Consider the following 24,364-nt stretch of genomic DNA (forward strand, 5'->3'; position numbering starts at 1 on the left):
CTCAGGATATAAACTTTTCAGTTTGGGGTAATTGTGAGTAGATGGCAGATTACTGCTGACCAGCCCTGTTTTGTCTTTGAGGAAAGAATGAAAGTGTTTCACACTTCATTGAAATGAAATACTTTCCTGATATAGATAAAGCAATGAGACAGAGAAATACTATTGACCATGCTTATTTGTTACAATCAAATATATTAAAGGTTCTCTTATTTTGATGGATGAGGAAAACACTAGCAGTGTTTTCAACTGTGAAATGAGGATAATAAAAATACCTACTTAGGTAAGTTAATGTGGGGATTAAATAGGTAAATCCCATGGAAGGTTCAGCACTGCGTCTGGCAACAGAAATCATTCAGGAAATGTCAGCTGTTAATTATCGTTACTTTTTAAGGCATTCCTGTTAAGTGGAATAGCTTCATTAGTTATATAATGTTAAGTTGCACATTTTACAACTTCATGAGGGTTAGCCTGTGAGAAACATCAATCATTTAAATTAACTTATAAGCCATATTTTGGTACCCATTTACGTTTTATGTGTTGGAATTATTTCATGACGATTGAAATGCCCTCTAAAAATTTCACAACTTCTTGTAAGTGGCTTACACCATCTTTGAATTATCCTACAAATGAACATGTTTTCTTTATTCCAAATCAAACATTTTCTTTGGTTTTAGATCCCGTGGCGTTAGACATGACTTCCCATAATATAGTAATATTTAAAGTACTTGTCCTTATAAACAATCTTGATTTTGAAGAATTTAGTACTTCTTCATTTGATCTATGAGTATTCTCTTGAATTTGAAGGGTAGACTATTTCCTAAGGTTGGGTTTTTGTTGGTATTGTTGTTTATGTGTCTGTTTTAAGATAAACTTATCTTTTTAAACCACAAGATTATTATTCAATCAAATTGGTTCCCAAACATGAAAAACTGGTAACCTCATGGTGTGGAAAGTTAGTATAACATCTCAAAATGCCACCCCTCACCCAGGAAATAAATGCTTTAGTCACATAATCTGGCCTGTTTTTGCAGGTTTCACTAGTTTACCAATAGGCAAGTCAATTTTAATCAATTATATGATTAATTTTAATTAGTTAATGCTCATTTTCTTTTTAATTAGTAAATGGATCAGCTATTTCTAATTCCATGTCCATTATTATAATGAGTATATAAGATCATTTTATATAGTGTGACAAACTTTTCCTTCTTATTAAGTGCTGAGTTCCTGGAGATGACGAGCCGGGTATGATTTCCAGATGCATGTCATTACAACTGTTACACACTTGAGCTGACCTCGCACATTGTAGGTGTTCAATAAATGCCCACAGAGGACTTCATCTGAATATCTCATAGGAGCCTCAGACTTGAAATACAAGCTGTGAATTAAAGCTTCATCCCCCCAGAGGAGGAGGGCTTCTGTGTTTCTCACTTCTTTGAGGGGCACACCGTCCATCCAAGGGTCTATACCAGAAGTCCCTCCTCTCACTTACTCCTATATTCAGTCACCAAGTGATGTTAACTCCTAAAAATGTCCCAGACTCAATTCCCTGCAACCCCAATGTTGCTTCCTTAGTTCACCCACAGTCCTGTCTCACCTGACCTCCCTTACCTGACCTCCCTCTTGCAATCTCCTCCTGCATGTCACTCTCCCCTGCATACAGACTGATCTTTCTGATGTCTCTCTACACCCTTTACTAGCCTCTCTTATCCTTGGATGAATTTCACATACTTTGCAGTGATTTTTGAAATCCCTTGTGATGTGCCCCCTGTCTCTTTCCGCAGCTGACTGAATTTGAGCTCCCTAAGTGTGCCTAACCCCCCGCCCCCTTACCTCCAGTTCCCTCTGCCTGGAAGTTCTCCCTCCTATCTCCTTTGCTGGCCTGTTTTGCAAACATGTTGCTGTTTGTTTTTCTATTATGGTCTCTCTTCCTCTCAGTAATACCGGGTCTCATTTGCTCTAATACTGACCTCCAAAGAGCTTTACACTTTTTTCTATGCACCTATGTAGAAACCTCTGTGCGATAGCTGGTTTTGTTTCTATTCAGCAGGTGGAGAAACTGAAGCACTGAATATAAGAAATGTATGTCATGATTATTAAATCATAAACACCTTCATGAGAGACAGGAACCATATCTGTACTTTATGTCCAGTGTCTGCCCCGTGCATTGGATAGAGTATGTATTCAGTACACATTGAATGAATTATTGAATAAATCTCAGTGTGAGCCTGAGGTGCCTCTCTCTTGGTCAATGGAGCTTCTGTTTCATCATTTATCCTCCAGGACAAATGAGGCCAAATTCCTCTGTGAGCGCTCTTCTTCCAGAAGGGAAATATGCCTGGTGAGAGAATCTGGAAGGCTGTGTTGCTCTGAGTTGTTTGGGTAGATTCCTTTAATGTTAGCTGGCATGAATGAGAAGCACTTTTGTTGCGGTGGCAATTAGTGATGATTTGCACATTTTAGTAATTTACAAAACGGTAGGCATCCTGCACTACATCAGAAGTACCTCTCTCTCCTGGACCGCGAAATCTGGTGACCCATCTATTTGAATACATGGCTTGTTATGCATGTTTCAGCCCTGGTGACAACTGGTACTGGATGCTTGCTGTACTGAAAGGAATTCTGTTTGGGCCATTTTAATGCATCTCTAATTTGGATTTTTTTTTTTTTTCTTGTAGGTTGTGTTTCAGACAAAATGGTTATTTCTTTGAACTCTTGCCTGGGCTTTATCTGTTTATTATTGTGCCACTGGATAAGGAGAGCATGTCCTCTGAATCTTGAAGACCCTAATGTCTGTAGCCACTGGGAAAGGTAATAGTTCTGAAAGTAATCTGAGAAATAATTTCTGATAAGTTCCTTTATATACTATCCTTATCAGTCTGATATATAAAATAGGATTTGAGAAGAGATCGTGAAATGACTTTTATGTAAAAATAATTAGTTATGACTAATAAATACTATCCTTATCAGTCTGATATATACAATTAGGATTTGAGAAGAGATCGTGAAATGACTTTTATGTAAATATCATTAGTTATGACTAATAAATTGGGTAGTATTAATCACCTTGGTCTTATAAAATACCTATTACATTAGAAAAAACTTGAAATATTGATTCTTGCACAGGTGTAATTGTACAATTCAGGGAAAACATTAATACCTCAATTAAAACGAGCTTCCTAAGGTCTTCTTGTCCCTGCTTAGAATCTATTTACAATAATTTGGGAAGTTAGACTTCTGCATGGGAACCAATGAGTGAGTACTGGAAGACAGTATGTAATAATGTACTTAAATGTTGAAATCTATGGCTTAAAATAATTGTGCTGAGGTGACCTGAAAAGGGAGACATGATTTTTAGAGGACCTGGCAAAGCTGCCTGGAGGTAGTGTCACCTGAGATGTTCTTAAAGAACTGAATAAGATGAGTGGTAGCAGGGACCAGGAGGGGTAGCTTGAAACCAGTGCCATGCGGACATCTAAAGGCCGTGCCCTCCAACACTAGAATCGGTACAGTATTGGAGGAGGGCAAGAGTGAATAGATTACATGAGAGCAGATGATGTAGTGTCCAGATCTGGGCAATTTGCAGTAGGAACCGTAGAGGAAGTACAAACAATAGGTCATTCTCAGGGATCCTGTAGTCCCTTTTGGAACACAAAAATAGCACAAACCATCTAGGGGCAGTGCAGTACAATTATATGCAGTCTCTAATATACTCTGCTCTAATGTGCTACTTGCATTGCTAAGAAAGTATCTTTATCCCAAAATAACATTGCAAATGCACATTTTTCAAACAAATAGAAGATGCCAAGTACTAGAGAGTAACATGTATTGTTAATAGCTGTAAGTGAAATGACATCAAACTTTTGGTCTTTTTCCTGTCACCTACAGCACCATGACTAATACCCCAGAGAGCACACATTCTAATCATTGTTGTCACCCACTGGTAAGATGCACAGAGCTCAGAGCCTATCAAGACAGCAGCTCATTCTAGGGGCACACTGGTTCCTTACTTATAATGGTATTTTTTGACAAGGGCTCGTTCCCATCTCCACTGGCAGTATTACAATCAGGGTAACAAAAATATATTTTCCTAATTGATCAATTGATTTGTATATCACTATGAAACTTTAAGCTGTGGAGGAAATATGTATATGTAATAAAGTTCTATATTTTTGTGGCATTAACTATATTATACAGAATTTAAGAGGACGGAATCGCCTGTTAATTATCTTTATAATCTTCATAGCACCTTTCGTAAAACATTTCACCAACAAAGTGCATAATATTTATTAAAGTAATAAAAAAGTAATCGATTAATACATGAATGGGTACATATCAAATTTAGGAAAGGGAGTGTCCACTGGTGGTTGAACTTCCTGGAGGATGATAGCTTAGGAATGGGAGGAAAAACCGATTTGTAAGATACCATGAAATGAACGTCAACAGATCTTGGTAAGACATTGACTATCGGATGTGAGGGAGGCAGGAAAGGCTGAGATTTAGAACCTGCTGGGTAATACAGTGGGGGGTGTCATTGTACATATGGAAAAATAAAAGGAAGAGAGTTGATTTGAGAGAGAAAAGATTAGTGAGGTTTACTCTGTTGTGTTCATAAGATCAGTTTGAAATATGGGCCTGGAAATGTTTGGGAATGTGGATTTGAGAGCATGATGAGATGTGAACAGGTGAACTGTCTGAGGGAAAGGCTATAAAGAGAAAAGAATCCAAGACTACAAGTAATCTAGCTCCCACTCAAACATACACATTTTTTCCTGATTCCTTGCTCAATATTTAACCAAACTTGCTGACACTTTACATTGGCTTGTTCACTCTTGATGAGGCCCTGTGTCTAAAACATTGCCTTGCATACGGCACATGCTCAGTAAATAATTGTTGAATGAATTTTCACTTTCTGATAGGAAATAAAGTTACTAATATGGACATCAGTTGGGGGAGTGGGAGAGAGGGAGAGACAGATAAAAGGCACATTCATTTTTAAACATAATATAATTCCACTGTTGCACAAGTAATTAGAGTAACCTCTAAAATACTCACTAATGGGGAGGGAAATTGGGCATGAAAAAAAACAGAGAAATGATGGAGATTTTTTCCTGACTATTTTTTCTATGAACTGCTAGAAAGAAGCATTGACTGCTACAATGTTCTTGTTGATAGATTTCCTGTTACAAGGCTAAATAATGAATCTTTGAAGAAAGGTGAAAGAAAGCAGAATTATTTTGACAAGAATGGAGAAAAGAGCATGAATTAAAATGATCAAGTAAAGGTGCAATGACAGGTTCTTCTGTATTTTCAAAAACTGAAATAGGCTTGAATGTGGAGAGGGTGATTCGCTTCAAGGACAAAATTCTTGTCAGTGGGGCTCAATAGGGCTCATTGTAGGCATTCCGTATCCTAAAACCCACCTGTACCCAATGGTTCCGAGCCATGGAACCACCTGAAGCCTTGCTTCTCAGAGTGTGGTCTGTGGAGCTGGGGTGTAAGCATCTCACGGGAGCTTGTTGGAAATGCAGAGTCTCAGGCCCTGCCCCAGCCCCACTGAATGATTTATTATCAAATAAAAGTATACCTCATTTTAATGCAGCAATTCTGATTCTCAGAAGTTGCCCCTAAAATGAAAGTAAGGAAAATTAAATCATTTAAGATACACAAGGTATGCTTGGTAGTAAATGAATTCTATACAGCATCCTTTTGGAAAATGAATAAATCCACAAATCATCTGTTCCTTCTCCCCACCCCCTTTCCATGTTCTGTAAATTTAAGTTCTTCCGATTATTGGGGTTTCTTCTAAAGAAGGCGCAAATAAAGAGAAGCCATTCTTCGCCCCACCAACCCTTGGGGGTGGACCACAGAACTGGTAGTCATTGAAGCAGCAGTTCTGAAGGGAGCAGAGATACAAAATCATGATTATTACCATAACTGATTAAAGTAACAAGATAATTTAAGCAGATAAAAATGTAATTAACCACTTTGGAACGTGTCCAAGTGATAATAGCTTTTTTTTCCCCCTTGTTCTTTGACCTTAAATTAAATCTTGCTGGGGTTCTTCCCCGGATAATACTTAATAAGTTAAAATCATGGTGATGATATGTTTTCAGGGTGTTTGAGAAGATTAAACAAACAAGCAGAAAGAGAAAGGGTTTTTGCCTCTCCATGCTTAAAATAGTGCAGAATTGAGATCAGATTCCTTTTATACCACAGTTTACCCCTCACTGCCTGCTTTAGAAGCGTCAGATCTTTTAGTGACATCTCAGAGGTGACAGACGGGCAGTATGGTGTTTGGGCTGTGACGTTAGTTCTGTCTCTAGACGGCCCACTAGCACTGGGGGCTCAGTGTTGCTCATTTGTGATGCAAACGGGAGTGGACTGGACAATCGAAAGATTCCTTCCCTTTAAGAGCAGCTGCTGATGAATGTGACGGTGTGGATGGTTTGCAGAGGTGCTATTTAAGTCCTAGTAACAGCAGCCCAGCCACTGTATGAGGAAGCAGTGATGAACACCAGAGCGGGAAGGCCCATTGTCGAGGACATTTCCCTCCGGGTGGAAGCACACAGCTTCCAGAAAGTGTTCCCTGGGAAAGTGACGACTTAATTGTCTAATAATAGATGGGTGTTGAGTAAATGAGATGTAGTCACTTACGGAGTATTTGGCGGTCAGAATTTGAAGGCTACTGACTAATATGGAAAAACGCTTATAATGCATTCATATGTCCTCTTAAGTTTAAAAAGCAGGTTTCAAAATCATATGCATGGTATGATTATAAGAATGTAAAAAGGAAAACTAAACTAAAACTATAAACCCCTAGAGACTCTAAAGAAGTACAGTAAAATGCTATTGATAGTAGTGTAAAAGTTATGGAATTCTCTCCATCTCTTTTTTAAAATTTATTTTTCAAGTTTTGTAGTGTGACTATACTACCATTAAAATTGAAAAAAACACCCCAATAAATTTAATAAAATAAAAAAAAATGAAAAAAAGAGAGAAAGATTGTATAGAAGAAAAAGAACATATATAAAAAGAACACAAGAAAAATAAATTTGGATTGAAAAGAATTTAAAACCCTTCTCCTGTAAACTTAAGTAGAAGCTTGTTTCTGGCCACTGTGAAAAGTAATTTATATTCAGTCAATTCTGAATGGAGTTTGAGCCTCTGAATAATTTTAAACTTTTATTTATTGTCAGTGTGTTTTTCTAGGATCCATCAGCTCCAAGTCAAGTAGTTGTTTCAATCTAGTTGTGGAGGGCGTAGTTCACAGTGGCCCAGGTGGGGATTGAACCAGCAACCTTGTTGTTAAGAGCACTGCGCTCTAACCAACTGAGCTAACCAGCTGTCCCCCTCTGAATAATTTTAATGCAAAGAGTCAAGATTGAAGAGAAATGCTCAAAACAGTGAACTTTATACCTTTGTATGTATTTACACACACACACACACACACACACACACACACACACACACAGAGTACCAAAAAAATGTATACACATTTTAAGAAAGGAAAAAAAAAAACTGTATTAGAATTGTAATACAATGAATGACACTAGCATTCATTTGATTAAAGCGATCTTTTGAGTGAACGTCATACTACACATTGCTACTATAATTCAACTTTAAAAAGTAATACATAGATAATATCTCTTAAAATATGTGCATTTTTTGGCACCCCCATATCTGTGAAAGCCATATCACATTATTTTCAGTATTTACATGCTGGCCTCTCTTGAGAGCTCTTTGAGAGCACAAATTGCATAGGAATTGTTCAATCAATGCTTGTCCAACTGGAATCCTAAATGGTTTGATTACTCTTTTATAGAGGAGACCTTTCTTTATATCTTAAAACCAGAGAAACAGTCTACAAATGTATACAGTTGGTGAGCAGCAAGTGGCAAGAGGAATTTCCTGGACTTGAACATTTCCTTTTATTTAAGCAATCTTCTAGACTGCTAGAAATTAGTGAAAACATTTTTCACATATGCTTGTGGAGTAACTTGCCCTCCCCACATCGAATGGGATGTGTTTGGCCGAGACCCAGTTGTTGATGATCATTTTTGCTCTAAGGCATTCAGACCTTAACAACATAACATGGCCTTTGGAATTTTATGGAATACTGCATCAGGTCTAGTTCCAACAAACTAATTCAGTTAAGCTAAATTTAGTACTGTAGAGCCTTGTAGAATGCATTTTTCCCCACACTCGCATTAATTTAGAGTGGCTTCTTTTTCATTCCTATAGCACATGTGGAAAGTTATTCTATTTTAGATGATTGGATAAAGAACATATATACATGTATACAATGGAATATTATTCAGCCATAAAAAAGAATGACATCTTAACCATTTGCAACAACATGGATAGACCTAAAGGATATTATGCTAATTGAAATAAGTCAGACAGAAAGACAAATACCTTATGACTTCACTTATATGTGGAATCTCAAAAACAAAATATATGAACAAACAAAACAGAAACAAACTCATAGATACAGAGAATATTTTGATGGTTGCCCCCTGAGAGGGGTGGTAAGAGGGCTGGGTGGAAAAGGTGAAGGTATTGAGAAGCACAAATTGGTAGTTACAAAATAGTCGTGGGGATGTAAAGTACAGAATAGGGAATATGGTCAATAATATTGTAATAACTATGTATGGTGCCAGGTGGATACTAAACTTATGGGGGGATCACTTCATAAATTATATAAATGTCTAATCACTATGTTGCACACCTGAAATTAACATAATATTGAAAATCAACTGTAACTGCAAAATAAAAATAAATTTTAAAAAGAGAAAGTTGCTCTATTTTGCTCACGGGTAATGTAGGACCGCACCTATATAGCAGTTCCATATACAGAGGACATTCATTCTCTTTGCTCTTCACTTGAAGTGGAATGGAGAAATAATTCTGCAGGCCTCAAAATTCAGTTATTTACAAGCACCGGGGTAGGAAGGGGGAAAAAAAGCTAGCAAGGAAGCCTTAGAATTTTCAAAAACCTGAACCTCAGGTTGTTGTTAGGTCTGAAGAAAATATTGATAGTTTAACGTGATATTTCATTCCAAAAACATTTATATTTTGATAGAGGCCGTCCAAAAGGAGTTACGTTACAAATGTAGGCAACTGCATACTCTGTGCTCATCTGAACCTGTTCTTGCGGGTGGCAGCAGGTGTCACCTATTGGAGTACAAGGAAATAGTCATCTAAAATGTATGTTAGAAATTCAGAATGTCAGGTGGGAATGGATCTTCAAGACCGTCTCTGACTCCCTGGTTTTAAGATGTAATAATCAAAACCCAGGGAAGTGAGGTTATTTGCTGAAGGTTACCCGGTCTCTCAGTGCCAGGTCAAGATTATAACCTTGACTTCTTCTAATCCAGCGATCTTTTCAATAGAGCCTATTTGCATCTGCCAAAGATTTGTGGAGGATCCTTGCATTTACCTAGAAATCAAGTTGCCACGTCCCAGAGAATGAACACAGAAGTCCTATTGAAGCCAAAGTACATAATGACTAAGAGACGGATGGGGAAAGAAAGCCCACTGTTTGTGAGGCCAACACCACATAGCTTTTCACTTGAGAAGGTTCTGCCCTCTATCTAACCTGAATTCTTCATGCTGGAATTTCAACCTCATTTTTTCCCCTACCTTCTCTAGTTAGCTGATATTTCCTTTCAATAAACTTGGGCTATTGATTTGCAGCAAGTGAGTCTGTGATTGTAGCCCATTTTATTTGCTAGTGTGAATTAAAGATTTTAATGGAAATCTTTAAGAGTTTTAAAGAAAAGAAAACAAACTAGAAAAGAGAATTCTCCAGATTTTCCTGGAGGTAGGAACTCAGAGCTCTTGAGCAGGTCATAGACTGCTTTAACATGAAGAAGTGTGGAACTGAACATTGAATGTTCTTTATATTTCGTGGATGTTTTTCACCCACACTTTTAGGCCCATAGGAGGACATGCTTTTACTTTTATAAGAAGCTGTTAGTGAGAATGTACTGGGAAACAGGCTGCTCAAGTAGCAGCAGGTTTGATATGATTACTTCAGGCTAATTGTCTCAGCAATATGTTTAGAACTGGGCTTAAAGACTTTGTAGTTTTTATTTAGAAGTTGTATGTATTCCACTGCCTGAGTAGTAGAGTGGGCACACAAAAGCAAATTATTCCAAGTTTCAAGCCGAGAAATATGCTATTCCTGATCTTCCAGAATCAGTAGCAAAATGTACTCTGTTATGAATACTCAAATTGTCTCATTGCTGATTACCCTTATTATTTGCGTGCAGACTTAGATGGAAAACTTTTTTGCGAAACGTTTTGTTTATCCCTGGACCCCTGGGGCGAGAGGTTGGAGTTAAATACAGAAAAAATATATGGTGATATGTTTTAAAATTTCGGAATGACAGAGTATATGGTGGGTAGTAAAAAAGAATTTTTTTGAAGTTTATAGTGTGAACTCTTGTTTTTTAAAAAAATATATATTATTAATATTGGTCCCTTTGGGGTTCAAATAAAAATATGAAAACATGGAGATTCTCTGTTGAGTCAGTGTGTAGTCACAAATGGAGATAATTGAGCCTATGATTGTTTTTTTGTACACAGTATATCATTAATGTAAGAAAGAGAAATACTGATTCCTTGTCTTTCCTTTTCTTTTCAGCTACTCAGTAACTGTGCAAGAGTCATACCCACATCCCTTTGATCAAATTTACTACACTAGCTGTACTGACATTCTGAACTGGTTTAAATGTACACGACACAGGTAATGAAAGCTCAGCTATATTTATGAGTTTGGCTAACTGGAGAGGAGTTTGATAACAGATATTAAATACTTGAACAGGTGCTTCCATTCACCTAGTGAGTTGTTCCTGAGTGCTTGCTATTTTCCTAGCCTGATTCCAAGTCACAGGAGACACAGAAAAGCAAAAAGATTGTCCGTGCCCTTGAGGAGGTTATGGAGCAAATGACAACTGGTTACCATGCTTTGATTAGCACGAATTCATCCAGCTTTTAGGTTGTGCATAATAAGCAGATACACTCTTAAATACGGACATCACCGGGTAGCAAGAAACATATCTCAGCATATGTTTCTACTTGAACATCTGACTCAATGTAGGCTGACTTAAATTTGACCTCAACTTAAGTAATATATACCACATACTTTTTCTATAAGTGTGAAAACAGAAAACAAAATAAATTAAGTATTAATGTTAACATGAAAGAGAACCATGATACATTAATAAAATACTTGTAGTGATGTAAGTCATGGGTTTAGTGTGGCCCCTGCTGATTTATGTTGTACTAAGTGATGTTATTCTCAGTGTCATTTCCTCAGACAAGCTTTCTTTGACTATGCTATCTAAACTCGTATCCCTTCCTCTCATACTCTATTGCCTTAGTCGGGCTTTATTATTTTTTTCATACCATTTAATCATTACCAGTCATTATAAGATATATTTGTTTAATGAGTATCTTTACTTAAATTCTACGGGTCTGTCTTGCCCAGTAGAATGTAATTTCCTTGAGGGCAAGACTTTATATTCTTTTCCTGACTGTAAGCTATTTCTCCAGTGCATAGAACAGTGCCTGGAATATAATAAGTGCTCAATAAACACGTGTTATATTAGGTTAGTACAAAAGTAATGGTGGTTTTTGCAATTATTTTTAACCTTTTAAAATGCAATTACTTTTGCACTAACCTACTATAAACAAACTAATGAATCAATGACACTTTAGTTAAATGTAAGGTTCTTGTTTATCATCCTTTTTTATAGTGAGGTGAGATTGCATTGTCACAAACTTTTACAGGAATTCTCTGAATTCCTCCTTTAAAATATATGTAAGGGAATGATGATTAGATAAGTGTCATATCTGAAATTAATACTTTTCAAGATATCTCAAGATGAGGGAAATAAGGAAGTCATGAAACTTCCGATCCCTTGAAATAAAGTATAAGTTGGCTTAAATGGGCAATCTTAATATATTCTTAGCAAATTGGTAAGAGTTAGCATAATATTGGTCAAGACATATATTCTATGTTTTGTTTCTTCTTTATTATCTTGGAGTGCTTTGCTTTTCATACTTTTATTATATTTAATAGCTCCTTCATGTTATTGTAAATTCTTTATTTCTAATCAAATTGCAGGTCAAAAGAAGTAACAATGTGCTTTCCCCCTCTATATAGAGTCAGTTATCGGACAGCCTATCGACATGGGGAAAAAACTATGTATAGACGCAAATCCCAGTGTTGTCCTGGATTTTATGAAAGCAGGGAAATGTGTGTCCGTAAGTAAAACCTTCATCCCTTTAAGCTTCACATATTTTTCCCAGTGCTGGTTTACATCTATTAATGGCAGCCAAAATGGAGGCCTGGGGTGATGGGCACCTGGGAGATCACTCCCTTTCACGCTTGGCTGCTTTCTTGGTCTGGGTAAGGGGGAAGCATTAACTCTGTCCCTCTGTCCTATCAAAATTTTCCAAATGAATGTCACTTGCATAGAAAACAGGTGTTATAGGAAGATGATTCAAGGCCAGATGCAGCAATGTTAATTACGCTTCTTCAATAAATGTCTCTTTGGAAATTGGTCATTAGATTTTGGTTACAAGACAACAGAGATATAACTTTCTTGCAGCAGCTGACCAGAGTCCTGAGTCAACTTGGGAGAGACCAACATATTCTTTTCTGGTACATAGGATGAGGAGGATGATTAAAAGTAGAGGAGCTTTCACAATATGAAATGACTATAAGTCTGGGTCACAAAGTAGACCTTCTTTTTTCACGATCGTTTTCTCTCTCCCTTCCCCTCCCCATCTCACCAATTCATTGCAAGATGTCTGGAGAGAAATTTGATATTTTATGAAACACTTCAGAAAATCCTAGATTACCTTGTGGGGTGCAGTTTGCAATTGAGGTTTCTTACCATTGTATATAGGACATGTAGAAGACAGATCATTAAAAACAATTTTATTCAAATATTTTGGCTCAACCACAGCTAGAGGGGCACCTTTGCTTTCTGGGCTGAGACACTGGTGTTGAGATGCATAGAGAGAGACAGGTTCTGCTCTAATTTGAAGGCACTAGGAATGATTGGACACATCTGGGCTTAGGAATCTGCAGAACTGGATGATAGCACTGACTGTGCCCCCCCTCAGTTGGGTGACCTTGGATGTGCCATTAATATCTTTTTGAGGCTCCTTTGAAAGAGAAGGCAGCAGGAAAAGAGGAAAACCAAATACGAGATGGGTTGACTCCATAGAAGAGGCTAGAGGCATGAGTCTACAGAAGCTGAGCAGGGCTGTTGAGATGGATGTCACTCATTCATAGGGTCACCAAGAGTTGGATCCAAGTCAATGGAACATCTCTCTTACACACACACACACACAAACGGCTTGGACCAGTATATGTGTCCTCCTCCTTTCAACCCCTGGATTCTATTCTTTTTGTAGATGGTGACAAGTCTTCAACGTTAATTTAGAACTAGGACTCTATATGATAATTACTGTTTATTGAAAAAAAAATAGAAAGTGTAACTAAACAAAAAGAAGAAAATGAAAATGCATTGTGAATGTCTTTCCTGGTCAGTAAATGTACTTCTGTAACATATTGCAAATGTCAGCATTATTGCATTATAGATATTTATTTAACCAATTTCAACTATTGAATATTTATGTGATTTTCAAGTTTTACCTACTATGAACTGACTGCTCTAGAAGACATTACTGTGATTAAATCTTTGTGCATATCTTCGATTAATAGGTAAGGATAAATTCCTAGCAGTAATATTGCTGGGTCAGAGGTTTACACATATTTCTAAGATCTTTGGTGTGTTTCCAATTTATGACTCTCATCAGCAGTGTATGAGAATATTTGTTTGTTTATACCCTGTGCCAATTTTTTCTTTGCTAATTTTTTATTAATTTGCATATCTTTGATTCATAATGATGCTGAATAAGAAAAAATACATGTTTATAACCAAACATCTTAGAGAATAATCATGAACTGATATCTATGGCCCAGGACGATGGGGCATTTTCAGAGGAAAGCACCAAGTGCACACAGAGTGGAGAGTGGGGACCCGCCTGGCTGGCTGGTGTCCTTGCCAGTGTTCAAACTTGTAAGCACAATTGTCAGCATACTGGGAGAGCAGTTTTATTTTCCAGGATTCATTTCTATTAAACAAGGTCGTAGGAATTACATATAAAGCCAGGATGCTGATTCATCAAGTGACACAGAGCCTGAAGAGGTGCTTGGGCCATCTTCTGGCCGTTCCTTCTCTCCTTGAAGGCCTGGCACATGGAAAGCTAGATTTTACTGCCAAACTGGTGTGGGGAGCTAGGATCCAAGAAAGTTCAGTTAGAGTTTCAGTATTTCGTGGCCCCAGCCTTGCATAGCCCCCAAACTGTCTTTTTATTCAATAGTGCAGCCCATCTCAGAAAGCTGTCCAATTCTACTAGTACCATCATACCTGAAAATTATAATGGTGAAAATAACTTTTCCTTTATCGCACACTAGACAGGTTGCAAGGTGTCCTCCTTCTTGCTGAGATGGACACCTCTAGAATTTGCCTCTAAAATGCTCTCTTTTCTAAGACTTCTTGGCTGACCAACTGCCCCAGGAGACTGAAACATTTTTCCTTTAGATATGTTAATATATTTCATCAGCATACTGTCTAGTCTCAGAGGCCTGGGAGGTATTTGGTCTCTTTAAGGGTATTTTGCATCTCTTCATTCTGATGTCTTGATTTCGTAGCTTAACCCAGACGACAATCAAGCTTTCCTGATTTCCTTGTTCTTGGAATTGCCTCCAGTACGTCTGTACTCTCAACAGCAGGCACTGGTGAGGCACCCTTGTGGGTAGAGAAGGAAGACGAGAGAGCACAGGATTCCTGGTTCTGCTTTCATGATCTCTTTTTCGACTAGGTTTTGCTGCCAGGCACATACCACAGTCACCATTTTTAACTGTTTCCAGTCACCAAAAGGAATCGAAGCACAGGAATCAGTTATCATTTTAGTTTAATTTTTGGTAGTCAGTTTACCTAGAAGACAAGAAAGGATGGTTTCATGCAAATACCTGTATTTGAAAAAGTCTCTTTTAGGTAGCGGATTAGTTCTTTCTGGAGGGCAAGTCCCATCCTCTCATCTCTCCCCACCCCTGCTTCATCCTGCCCAAGATTATGCATTTCTGCTAAACTCTCAGGCTGTGCAAAAGCTGCTGGTCCACAGAGTACACTGTGAGTAACAAGCTCTGTATCCGGAAGACAGACGGATGTCATCAGGCAGGCAGAACCGAAAAGGAGAGTGTAGGGAATAGCATGGTTACAAGACTTTCCTAAGAATCTGGTTGGAAAAAAAAAAGTATTAGAAAAATTTCCATAAAGAAGATATTACTAGACATGAAGCGGTTTATGATTCCTTGATGAGGTTTTAATCTGATCATAAAATTAATTGAACTTTAAAGATTACTCATCCTTCAGGGTTGCTACTCTTTCCTAATTGATGTTTCATCACTTTTGATTTGGAGAAATAGAAATATTAATGAACAAATGCCCAGATTAATAAAATAGTTTTAATATGTGTGTGTACATTTATATGTATATATGGTATGTATGTAGTATGTGTGTATATGTATATGTGTATTTGTGTATGTTTTTTAAAATTGAGATATAATTAACATAACATTTTATTAGTTTCAGATGTAGAACATAATGATTTGATTTTTGTATATATTGTGAAATATACCACAATAAGTCTAGTTAACATCCATTGCCACACATAGTTACAAATTGTTTTTTCTTGTGATGAGAACTGTTAAGATTACTCCCTTAGCAACTTTCAAATATACAATACAGTATTTTTCACTATAGTCATGATATTGTATATTATATCCCCAGGACTTACTTATTTTATAACTGGAAGTTTGTACCTTTTGACTACCTTTATGCATTTCATCTACCCCCTGCCTCTGGCAACCTATAATCTGTTCCCTGTGACTATGAGTTTGTTTGTTTGTTTTTTTGTTTGTTTGTTTTCGATTCCACTTAAGTGAAGTCATATAATTTTTGTCTTTCTCTGATTTATTTTACTTAGCATAATGCCCTCAGGATCCATCCACGTTGTTACAAATGGCAAGATTTCATTCTTTTTTATGGCTACATAGAGAGCGAGCAGAGAGAGAGAGAGAGAGAGAGAGAGAGAGAGAGAGAGAGAGAGATAGAGAGAGAAAGAGAGAGAGAGAGAGAGAAATATGTCTTCTTTATCTGTTCTTCTATTGATGAACTCTAAAGTTGTTTCTATATCTTGGCTACTGTAAACACAGGGGGTGCAGATATCTTTTCAAATTAGTGTTTTTGTTTCCTTCAGATAAATATCCAGAAATGGAATTTCTGGATCATATGGTAGTTATGTTTTTAATTTTTTGAGGAAACTCCGTACTATTTTCCATAGTGGCTGCACCAATTTACATTCCCACCAACAGAGCACAAGAATTCTAATAGGTGTGAGGTGGTATCACCTTGTAGTTTTGATTTGCATTCCCTTGATTATTAGTGATGATGAGCACCTTTTTATGTCCTGTTGGCCATCTGTATGTCGTCTTTGGAAAAACAGCTATTCAGATCTTCTGCCCATTTTTAGATTGGATTGATTTTTTTTTGGTATTGAATTGTATGAGTTCTTTATATATTTATCAACCCTTTATTAGATATATGATTTGCAAATATTTTCTCTCGTTAGTAGGTTGCCTTTTCATTTTGTTGATGGTTTCCTTGCTATGCAGAGGAAGAGTTTTAGATTGGAGTACCACTTGTTTATTTTTGCTTTCATTGCCTTTGTTTTTTGTGTCAAATCCAAACAATTATTGCCAAGATTGATGTCAAGGAGCTTAACACCTATCTTTTCTTCCAGAAGTTTTATAGTTTCAGGTCTTACATTCAAACTGTTATCCACTGTGAGTTGATTTTTGTGTATGGTATAAGGTGGAGGTCCAATTTTATTCTTTTGCATGTTGCCGTCCAGTTTTCCCAACACTACTTATCGAAGAGACTATCTTATCCCCATTGTATATTCTTGTCTCCTTTGTTGTAGATTAATTGACCATACACGCATGAGTATACTTCTGGGCTCTTTATTCTGTTCCATTGATCTATGCATCTGTTTTTATGCTAAAGCATTCTGCTTTGATTGCTTTGGCTGCATAATATAGTTTGAAATCAGAAAGTATGCTGCCTCCATCTTTTTTCTTCTTTCTAAAGATCTCTTTGACTATTGGGGGTCTTTTGTGGTTCCAAATTTTAGTATTATTTGTTCTATTTCTGTGAAACATGATATTGTAATTTTAATAAGGATTGCATTGAATCTGCAGACAGCTTTGGGTAGTATGGACAGTTAAACAATATCAATTCTTCTAATTCATAGCATGGAATATTTTTCCATTTATTTGTGTCTTCTTCCATTTCTTTTGTCAATGTCTTATAGTTTTCAGTGCACACTTTTTTCACTACCTTGGTTCAATTTATTCTGAGACATTTTATTCTTTTTGAAGCAACTGTAAATGAATTTTTTCTTATTTTTTTCTCTGATTATTTCTTATTAGTGTTAATAGTAAATTTTTGATTTACCGAAGTTATAAATCCAAAAACTTCATTGTTTCTTAAGCTAAATTTAGCATACAGATGTTTCATCCATTAGTATCACAGACTTTAACAAATACATTAAAGGGCTTTGACAAATGTTTTACAAATATAAACACCATCAAGTTTTTAAAATGGAATCTGTATATTTGATAAATTCAATCTTCGTTTTAAGTAATCTAGCTGCCAGCCTGACAGACTGTCCTATGTGCTTAAATACTTTTTGTAAATCTAGTAAGTTCAACTTACAAATAAGGTGAAATCTTAAGTTCTCTTAAATGTTGTAATATTGTATTTGTAAAATTTCAACCTTAAAATAACATTTCTAATCAGTATTTAATAAATGAAATTCGAAGACTGACTTTTGATTCTAAAAAGCCACATTCTTTTAACTATTACAAATATCTTCTTAAATCTAAAATTATAAATATCATAGATTTTTATTCTTTCACACATTTCTATATTAAATTTAAAATATTTACAAGGCCAAAGATAGTTAACCTCTAAGGAAATAATTTTGTCATTTCAGGTTTTTTGGTTTACTTTTAAATAAAATTTTGTTGGTCTCTTTTCAATTTGCTGAAGTTATTTATTTATCTATTTATTTATTTTTAAATTACAGTAAAAAATACATAACATAAAATTTACCATCTTAATCATTTTTAAGTATGCAGTCCAGTGGTCTTAAATATATTCACATTGCTGTGCAACAGACCTCTAGACTTTACCTTTCAAAACTGAAACTCTATACCCATTAAATCTTAATTCTCCTTTTTTCCTTCCCCGAGTCCTTGGCAACCACCTTTTACTTCTACTTTCTGTTCCTAGAATTTTGACTACTTTAGATACTTCATATTTAATTTAGATTTTGACTACTTTAGGAATCATATGGTATTTGTCCTTTTAAGACAGACATTACACTTAGTATAACATCCTTAACCTCCTTCATGTTGTAGCCTGTGACAGGATTTCTTTTTCAGGGCTACATAATATTCCTTTGTATTGTTTTCTGAAGTTTTTTAGATACCAGAGTACATGGCCCTTGATGACTACCTTAATGGAACATACTGAGCCCATTGTCTGTTTTAGATGTTGTATCCTGTGTCACTTAGATTTAAGACATATTATTTCCTAGTGCCATTTGTGTTTTGCTTTCAATGATAGGAACAGGCTGGCGGATAAAGTGAGACTGATTGGTTTCTCAGAGGGCCAGAGAAATGCTGATTAGATACAACAGGTGGCAGAGGAGAGAGTACAGGCTGATTTCTGTGCTCGTAAAGGAGAGAGCGTTTGAGACTGAAACTTGAATAGCAAATGCCAGGGTCAAATCAGCAGAAGGCCCAGGCTGTTCGGGGTCCCTCCCCTTGCCCTCACCAACATCATGGGGATCCATTCTCTCTTCACCCCAAAGTTCCATTCCCCTCAAGACCTCAACTGTTTGCAGCTCCAGGGATGGTTTGGAGCCAGGGCAGCCTCCTGTCTTCTACCACGGCCCCCGCTCTGAGCACTGAGGCGAGAGGAGTCATTTCTGGTTCTCTGGCACTGAGGGAGCTCTAGGCAGCTCGAATTGAGACCCAGACGTGTGATCTCCACAGTTCTGCAGCTGTGGAGTAAATGAGCGTTTGAAGCTGCCCTAGGCACCGAACCATTAGTTACAACATCAGAACTCCAGGAAAATGTGTTTGCAGGTACACACAACTGATTTCCAAACACAACTTTGGAACCCAACCTATTAGCAAATGCAGATTGCCTATAGATTTGGTTTCATGGGACTAGGAAAAGCTCACAGGAAAAGCGGCAGCAAAGTGGGTCGCTGGCATCCCTCTGTCTGTGGGAAGGATTGGTTGAACAGGAGATAAGTCTGGCCATAAAGTCTCACTCTGATGTCCTTGGCTTCACCTTGGTTAATGGGAGAGAAAGTAGATAATTTTAATCAGGGCCGCTTGCAGCAGAATCGCAAATGGACCAAGAGCATGGCCAGAGGTCCCTTCTCCAGTCCAGCTTCTGTGCCTTTGCCCAGAGGCCCAGTCTTCTCCTGCTGGATACTACAGCAAAGGAAGGGAACATTCTGATGACTGTTTCATTCGTGGTAGACTTAACTGTCTTACCCCATGTTTGTTAGGTGGAGGAGTCAAATGCTAACTTCTAATTAAAACTGTAATGGGGGTATTGCAGGCAGTGTGTCTTACAAGGAAGATATAGGAGAGGTTTGAGACTGGGTCACCCACTCGATTGCCGTGTAGGCTAGTTCCGATGGTAGATCGGTTCCCATGGATGTGCCCTGCCTGTCTTTGGCACTCGTTAAGAGAACTTTGGAACAGTAAGTAAGAAGTCTTAACTCCCACACACTGAACTGTATATGATTTCCTGTTCGTAGCAAAGAGGAGTGTGACAATTGATTACCATAGCAGTGAATAAATATTCACAGCTGATTTTCAACTTGGCCAATTTTATGAAAACCTGAACTAGCTGTAGGCAAATAAGGGACAAGAACTGTGGTTGGTGTTTATATAAAAATAGTTCCTGCAAATAAACTTTATTCTTGTTTGAATGTCATGCTTCAGTGAGCAAGGCATGTTAAGCCCAGATTTGGGGTTAAGGGCTTCAAGACATATGCAGCTCACTTACCCAGGGATGTTTTCCTTCCAGGACACAGATGCACCATACAGGTAGCACTTTAGGGGGCCACATTAGACTGTTTGCCATATAACCCATACACTTACCCTATTTCTTCTTTTTGTTTTGGAATACTGTTGTGTTAGACTGGAATTAACCCAACGCTTCCCTTTTGGGAGAGAGGGTACCATCTCTTGGAAGCAACTACCTCAGACATTGTGTTTAGAAGGATTCTGAGGCCCTGTCTGTGCTGAGAGAGAGAACAGAGCGACCCATTAGTGAGTTCTGTCATGGTCTTTGGGTGGCCCGATTGCCCCACACTTCCCATCCCTGTATTAGAGTCTGTCTGACATCCTGTACGGAGCATTTGGAACCTCTTGAGTCATGGAGATATCAGCTGAGTTTCCTGAATCACGCACCTGGCCGTGGGCTCCTGTTTTACCCAGCTTCTCTGTTTCACTGGGAAGTACTAGTATGTACTTGGTTCTGCTGTTGTCCCCAGGAAAATGAGCTTCCTCTTTGTGAGCTGGAATATTTGCCAAGCTACCTTAGGATTATTTCGTCAGAAATCTCGTTTTGGAATGAAAAAAGATTTTCAATAGCCATATGTTGCCCCAGGGTCAGCGTGGGGGGTGGGAGTTGCTGGCTTGGGTACATTGGTTAAATGGGCAAGGCTTTTGGGAGGAGCTGCTACTTGTTTCTTCCACTTGGAGATGATGGAAACACACATTTAATTCTTTATTTTCATGTCATTTTGGTCTTTGGCTGCTGACAAGCCTGGGGCTCAGGTTTTCAGGATGCGAAGAGCTGGAGCCAGAGCCACGTTTGTGAATGTGAAGATTCAGCCTTTGGCAGACTGCGTGTACGGGCAAGCTGGGCTTCTGGGGGGAGATTTACAGGAATGCAGTGAGGTCTCAAGGAGGGGAGGATCATCTCTCTGAATCTGGGGGCAATCTGAGCTTTCTGCTCTAGATTTGTTTTACGCTCACAGGCTTGTTTCATAACAAAGTTGTGGTCTTGTTATATATTTTCAAACCACCTCAGGGTATAGACTCTTTTAAGCAGACCTTTTTGAATACAGATAAAACTAAGGTAATCGTGTTAGGCTAGCCAAAGAGACCCTGAACTGACAGCATTCAGATGGTATGTCCCTAAGTATACGTTCCCGTGATGCCCTTTCTGCCATTGGCAGTAGATTTTTTCATGTTTCCATAGGGACCCTGTATTCTGTTGCTATGGAGCCCGACTTGGTTCAGAGGAACCTACCAGTAAATACTGGGAAAGGCCCTTTGTCCACCTACTGCACCAGCAGAAATGCCAATTTTCCCACACATCTACTGGAACCTAAATGTCTGTTTTCCACTGCTAGTAGCGAAGATAGGACATCTGATAAACAATGCATGAAACCTGTGTTGCCTTACGGATTGCCAATGTGTGCTCACTAGTTAGGATTTTATAAACAGAAACCATGATTTTAGTAATAATTAAAAACACTATAAATTCAAGCTAGCCTTAGTCTAAACAGATGGAAATCACATCTGCTAACTATGTTTTTGCTTAAGAAAGCCTGACTTTAGAGTCCCATGAACACAGGGCAAAAGGGAACTAATGAAACATCCCTGCTTTATCTGTAAAAAATGAGTTCCTGTCATTGCAGTCTTCACGGGACAGGTAGAATTTTTACAGGCCTTATAATTTATGCAGCCTCCTTATAGGGATAGATAATAGCTGCTATAAAATCTCAGAACAGAGAAGCAATTTTTATTGCATAACAGTTCAAATCTTTTTAGAGCAAAGTAATTTAAAATTAATGGAAAAAAACACATTTTAATCTAAGTGACCTACCAGAAAACATTGACATGACCAGGTGGTGACAGAACTTGCATTTTTTAGTCCGGGATAGAGACTGTTCGCACTTTTATAGATAATCCCGTGGTAAACCTAGTACATCCCTCTGGGCCACACACAGAGATGCTGGAGGGAGACGGATGTGGGTACCAGTGAAGATGCACTGACACTAGTCTTTCCTTAAGCAGCAGAGATAGCCCAAGTTCTAGATGTGGTTTTTTTTTCCCTTGATGACTAATTCTTTAAAAAGATTTGAAAAAAATCAGCTAGAGCTCCAAGAGAACCACCGCACAGAAAAGCAGTCTTCTTAGGTAGGTCACAGAGGGCAGCACGATCTGAAGGTGGGCCTCCCTGGCCAGTGGGGCATGTTCGAGAGGCAAAGACTGTTATGGCAAGTCTAGAGATATGGCAGCCAAACTGATGTTTAAGCCTGTAAACAACTTAGTTAATTTATTGTACTTAGCATGTAATTGAAGGACAGAAAAGGAAGTGTGCCATCTCAAATGAAATCTATCCGGGGAGGAGAACAGTTTTCCAGAATCTTGGGCCCTGGCATTGTCTGGAGTTGCATTTCCCTACTGTGAGCTACTGAATGCGCGTACGGCAGAGTTCACTGTTGCATTATCCAATAAGACTGGGAAATGCTTAGTGCTGTATCCCCTTTCTCAAAGATTTACTTTAGTCTGTTAAAGGCTCTGGGAATGCTTGGAGTAAAGGTATGTCTCAAACTTCTTTGATCATCGAAATCCTTCCCCTTTCCCAATCCCCCCCTCCCCTTTTTTTCAAGAACCTGATGGAATAATTTTTAGAGTCTCCTTTGGAGACTATTACTTTAAGGAATTTAGTTTGCTTTTATATAACTTTAGACTGGTAATTGTAAATATTTCACTTTATCAGAGACTTTTGAATCTTTAATTTCTTGGGTTTTTTTTTTTTAATCAGTTTTATTGCGATATAATTGGCATTGAGCATTGTATAAGTTTAAGGTGTAAACTGTGATGATTTGATACACTTACCTATTGCAGAATGATTACCACAATTCATGTGACTTGCTTTATTGCGTGATATTTACTTTATTGGAGTAGTCTGGAACCGAAGCCGCAATCTCTCTGAGGCATGGCTGTATACCACATTTTCTGTATCCACTAATCAGCCAAAGGACATTTAGGTTGTTTCCATATCTTAGCCATTATGAACATTACTACAATGAACATTTGAGTGCAGCTATCTCTTTGAGATCTTGATTTTATTTCCTTTGGATATATACCCAGAAGTGGGTTAGCTGGATCATATGGTGGTTCTATTTTTAAACTTTTGAGACGTTGCCATACTGTTTTCCACAGTGGTTGTATGAACTTACATTCCTGCCAACAGTTCACAGAGGTTCCCTTTTCTCTACATCCTCGCCAACACTTATTTATTGTCTTTGGGATGACAGCCAATCTAACAGGTATGACGTGGTATCTCCTTGTGGGTTTGATTTGTGGTTCTCTGATTATCAGTGATGTTGAGCATCTTTTCATGTACCTGTTGGCCATCTGTATGTCTTCTTTGGAAAAATTTCCATTCAGATCCTCTGCCCATTTTTTAATTGCATTGTTTATTTATTTATTTTTTTGCCATTGAGTAAATATTTTCTCCCATTCAGTAGATTCACTTTTCATTTTATTGATTGCTTCTTTTGCTGTGAAGCTCTTTCGTTTGATATAGTCTGACTTTTTTTTTTCTTTTGTTGCTTGTGAGTTTGGTGCCATATAAAAAAAAATCACTGCCCAGATCAATGTCAAGGAACTTTTTCCCTATGATTTCTTCTTGGAGTTTTATGTTTTCAGGTTTTACGTTTGCATCTTTAACCCATTTTGAGTTAATTTTGCTGTATAGTGTTAAATAGGGGTTCAATATAAGTTTTCTGCATGGGATTATCCAGTTCTCCCAATACCATTTATTGAAGAGACTATCCTTTTTCCTTTGCATATTCTAGGCTGTCTCATCAAATGTTAGTTGACCACATATGTGAGAGTTTACTCATGGACTGTCAATCTGTTCCATTGGTCTATGTGTCTATTTTTATAAAATTGCCATACTGTTTTGATTCTGATAGTTATGTAATATAGTTTGAAATCAGGAAGTGTGATGTTTCCAGCTTTGCTCTTTTTTTCAAGATTGCTTTGGCTACTTGGGGTCTTTTGTGGTTTCATACAAATTTTAGGATTGTTTTTTCTATTTCTGTGAAAAAAGTCTTTGGAGTTTTGATTGGAGCACAGGATCTGCAGATGGCTTTGGGC

At 37.7% G+C, this 24,364-nt stretch overlaps 1 protein-coding gene across 2 annotated transcripts in view; it reads left to right on the forward strand.

The window, feature by feature from the left end:
• Window positions 1–24,364, forward strand: part of MEGF10 (multiple EGF like domains 10) — a 155,006-nt gene that overhangs the window by 35,335 nt on the left and 95,307 nt on the right. For both annotated transcript variants that reach the window (XM_074328540.2, XM_074328539.2), the window contains exons 2-4: window positions 2,676–2,808; window positions 10,649–10,750; window positions 12,173–12,273. In XM_074328540.2, the coding sequence (XP_074184641.1) occupies window positions 2,693–2,808; window positions 10,649–10,750; window positions 12,173–12,273 (319 nt within the window). In that variant the 5' untranslated portion in view covers window positions 2,676–2,692. The remainder of the gene's footprint in view (window positions 1–2,675; window positions 2,809–10,648; window positions 10,751–12,172; window positions 12,274–24,364) is intronic.

Source organism: Rhinolophus sinicus, chromosome 3 (assembly GCF_057876585.1).
Source record: "Rhinolophus sinicus isolate RSI-liver-muscle chromosome 3, RSI-T2T, whole genome shotgun sequence".
Taxonomy (NCBI): Eukaryota; Metazoa; Chordata; class Mammalia; order Chiroptera; family Rhinolophidae; genus Rhinolophus; species Rhinolophus sinicus.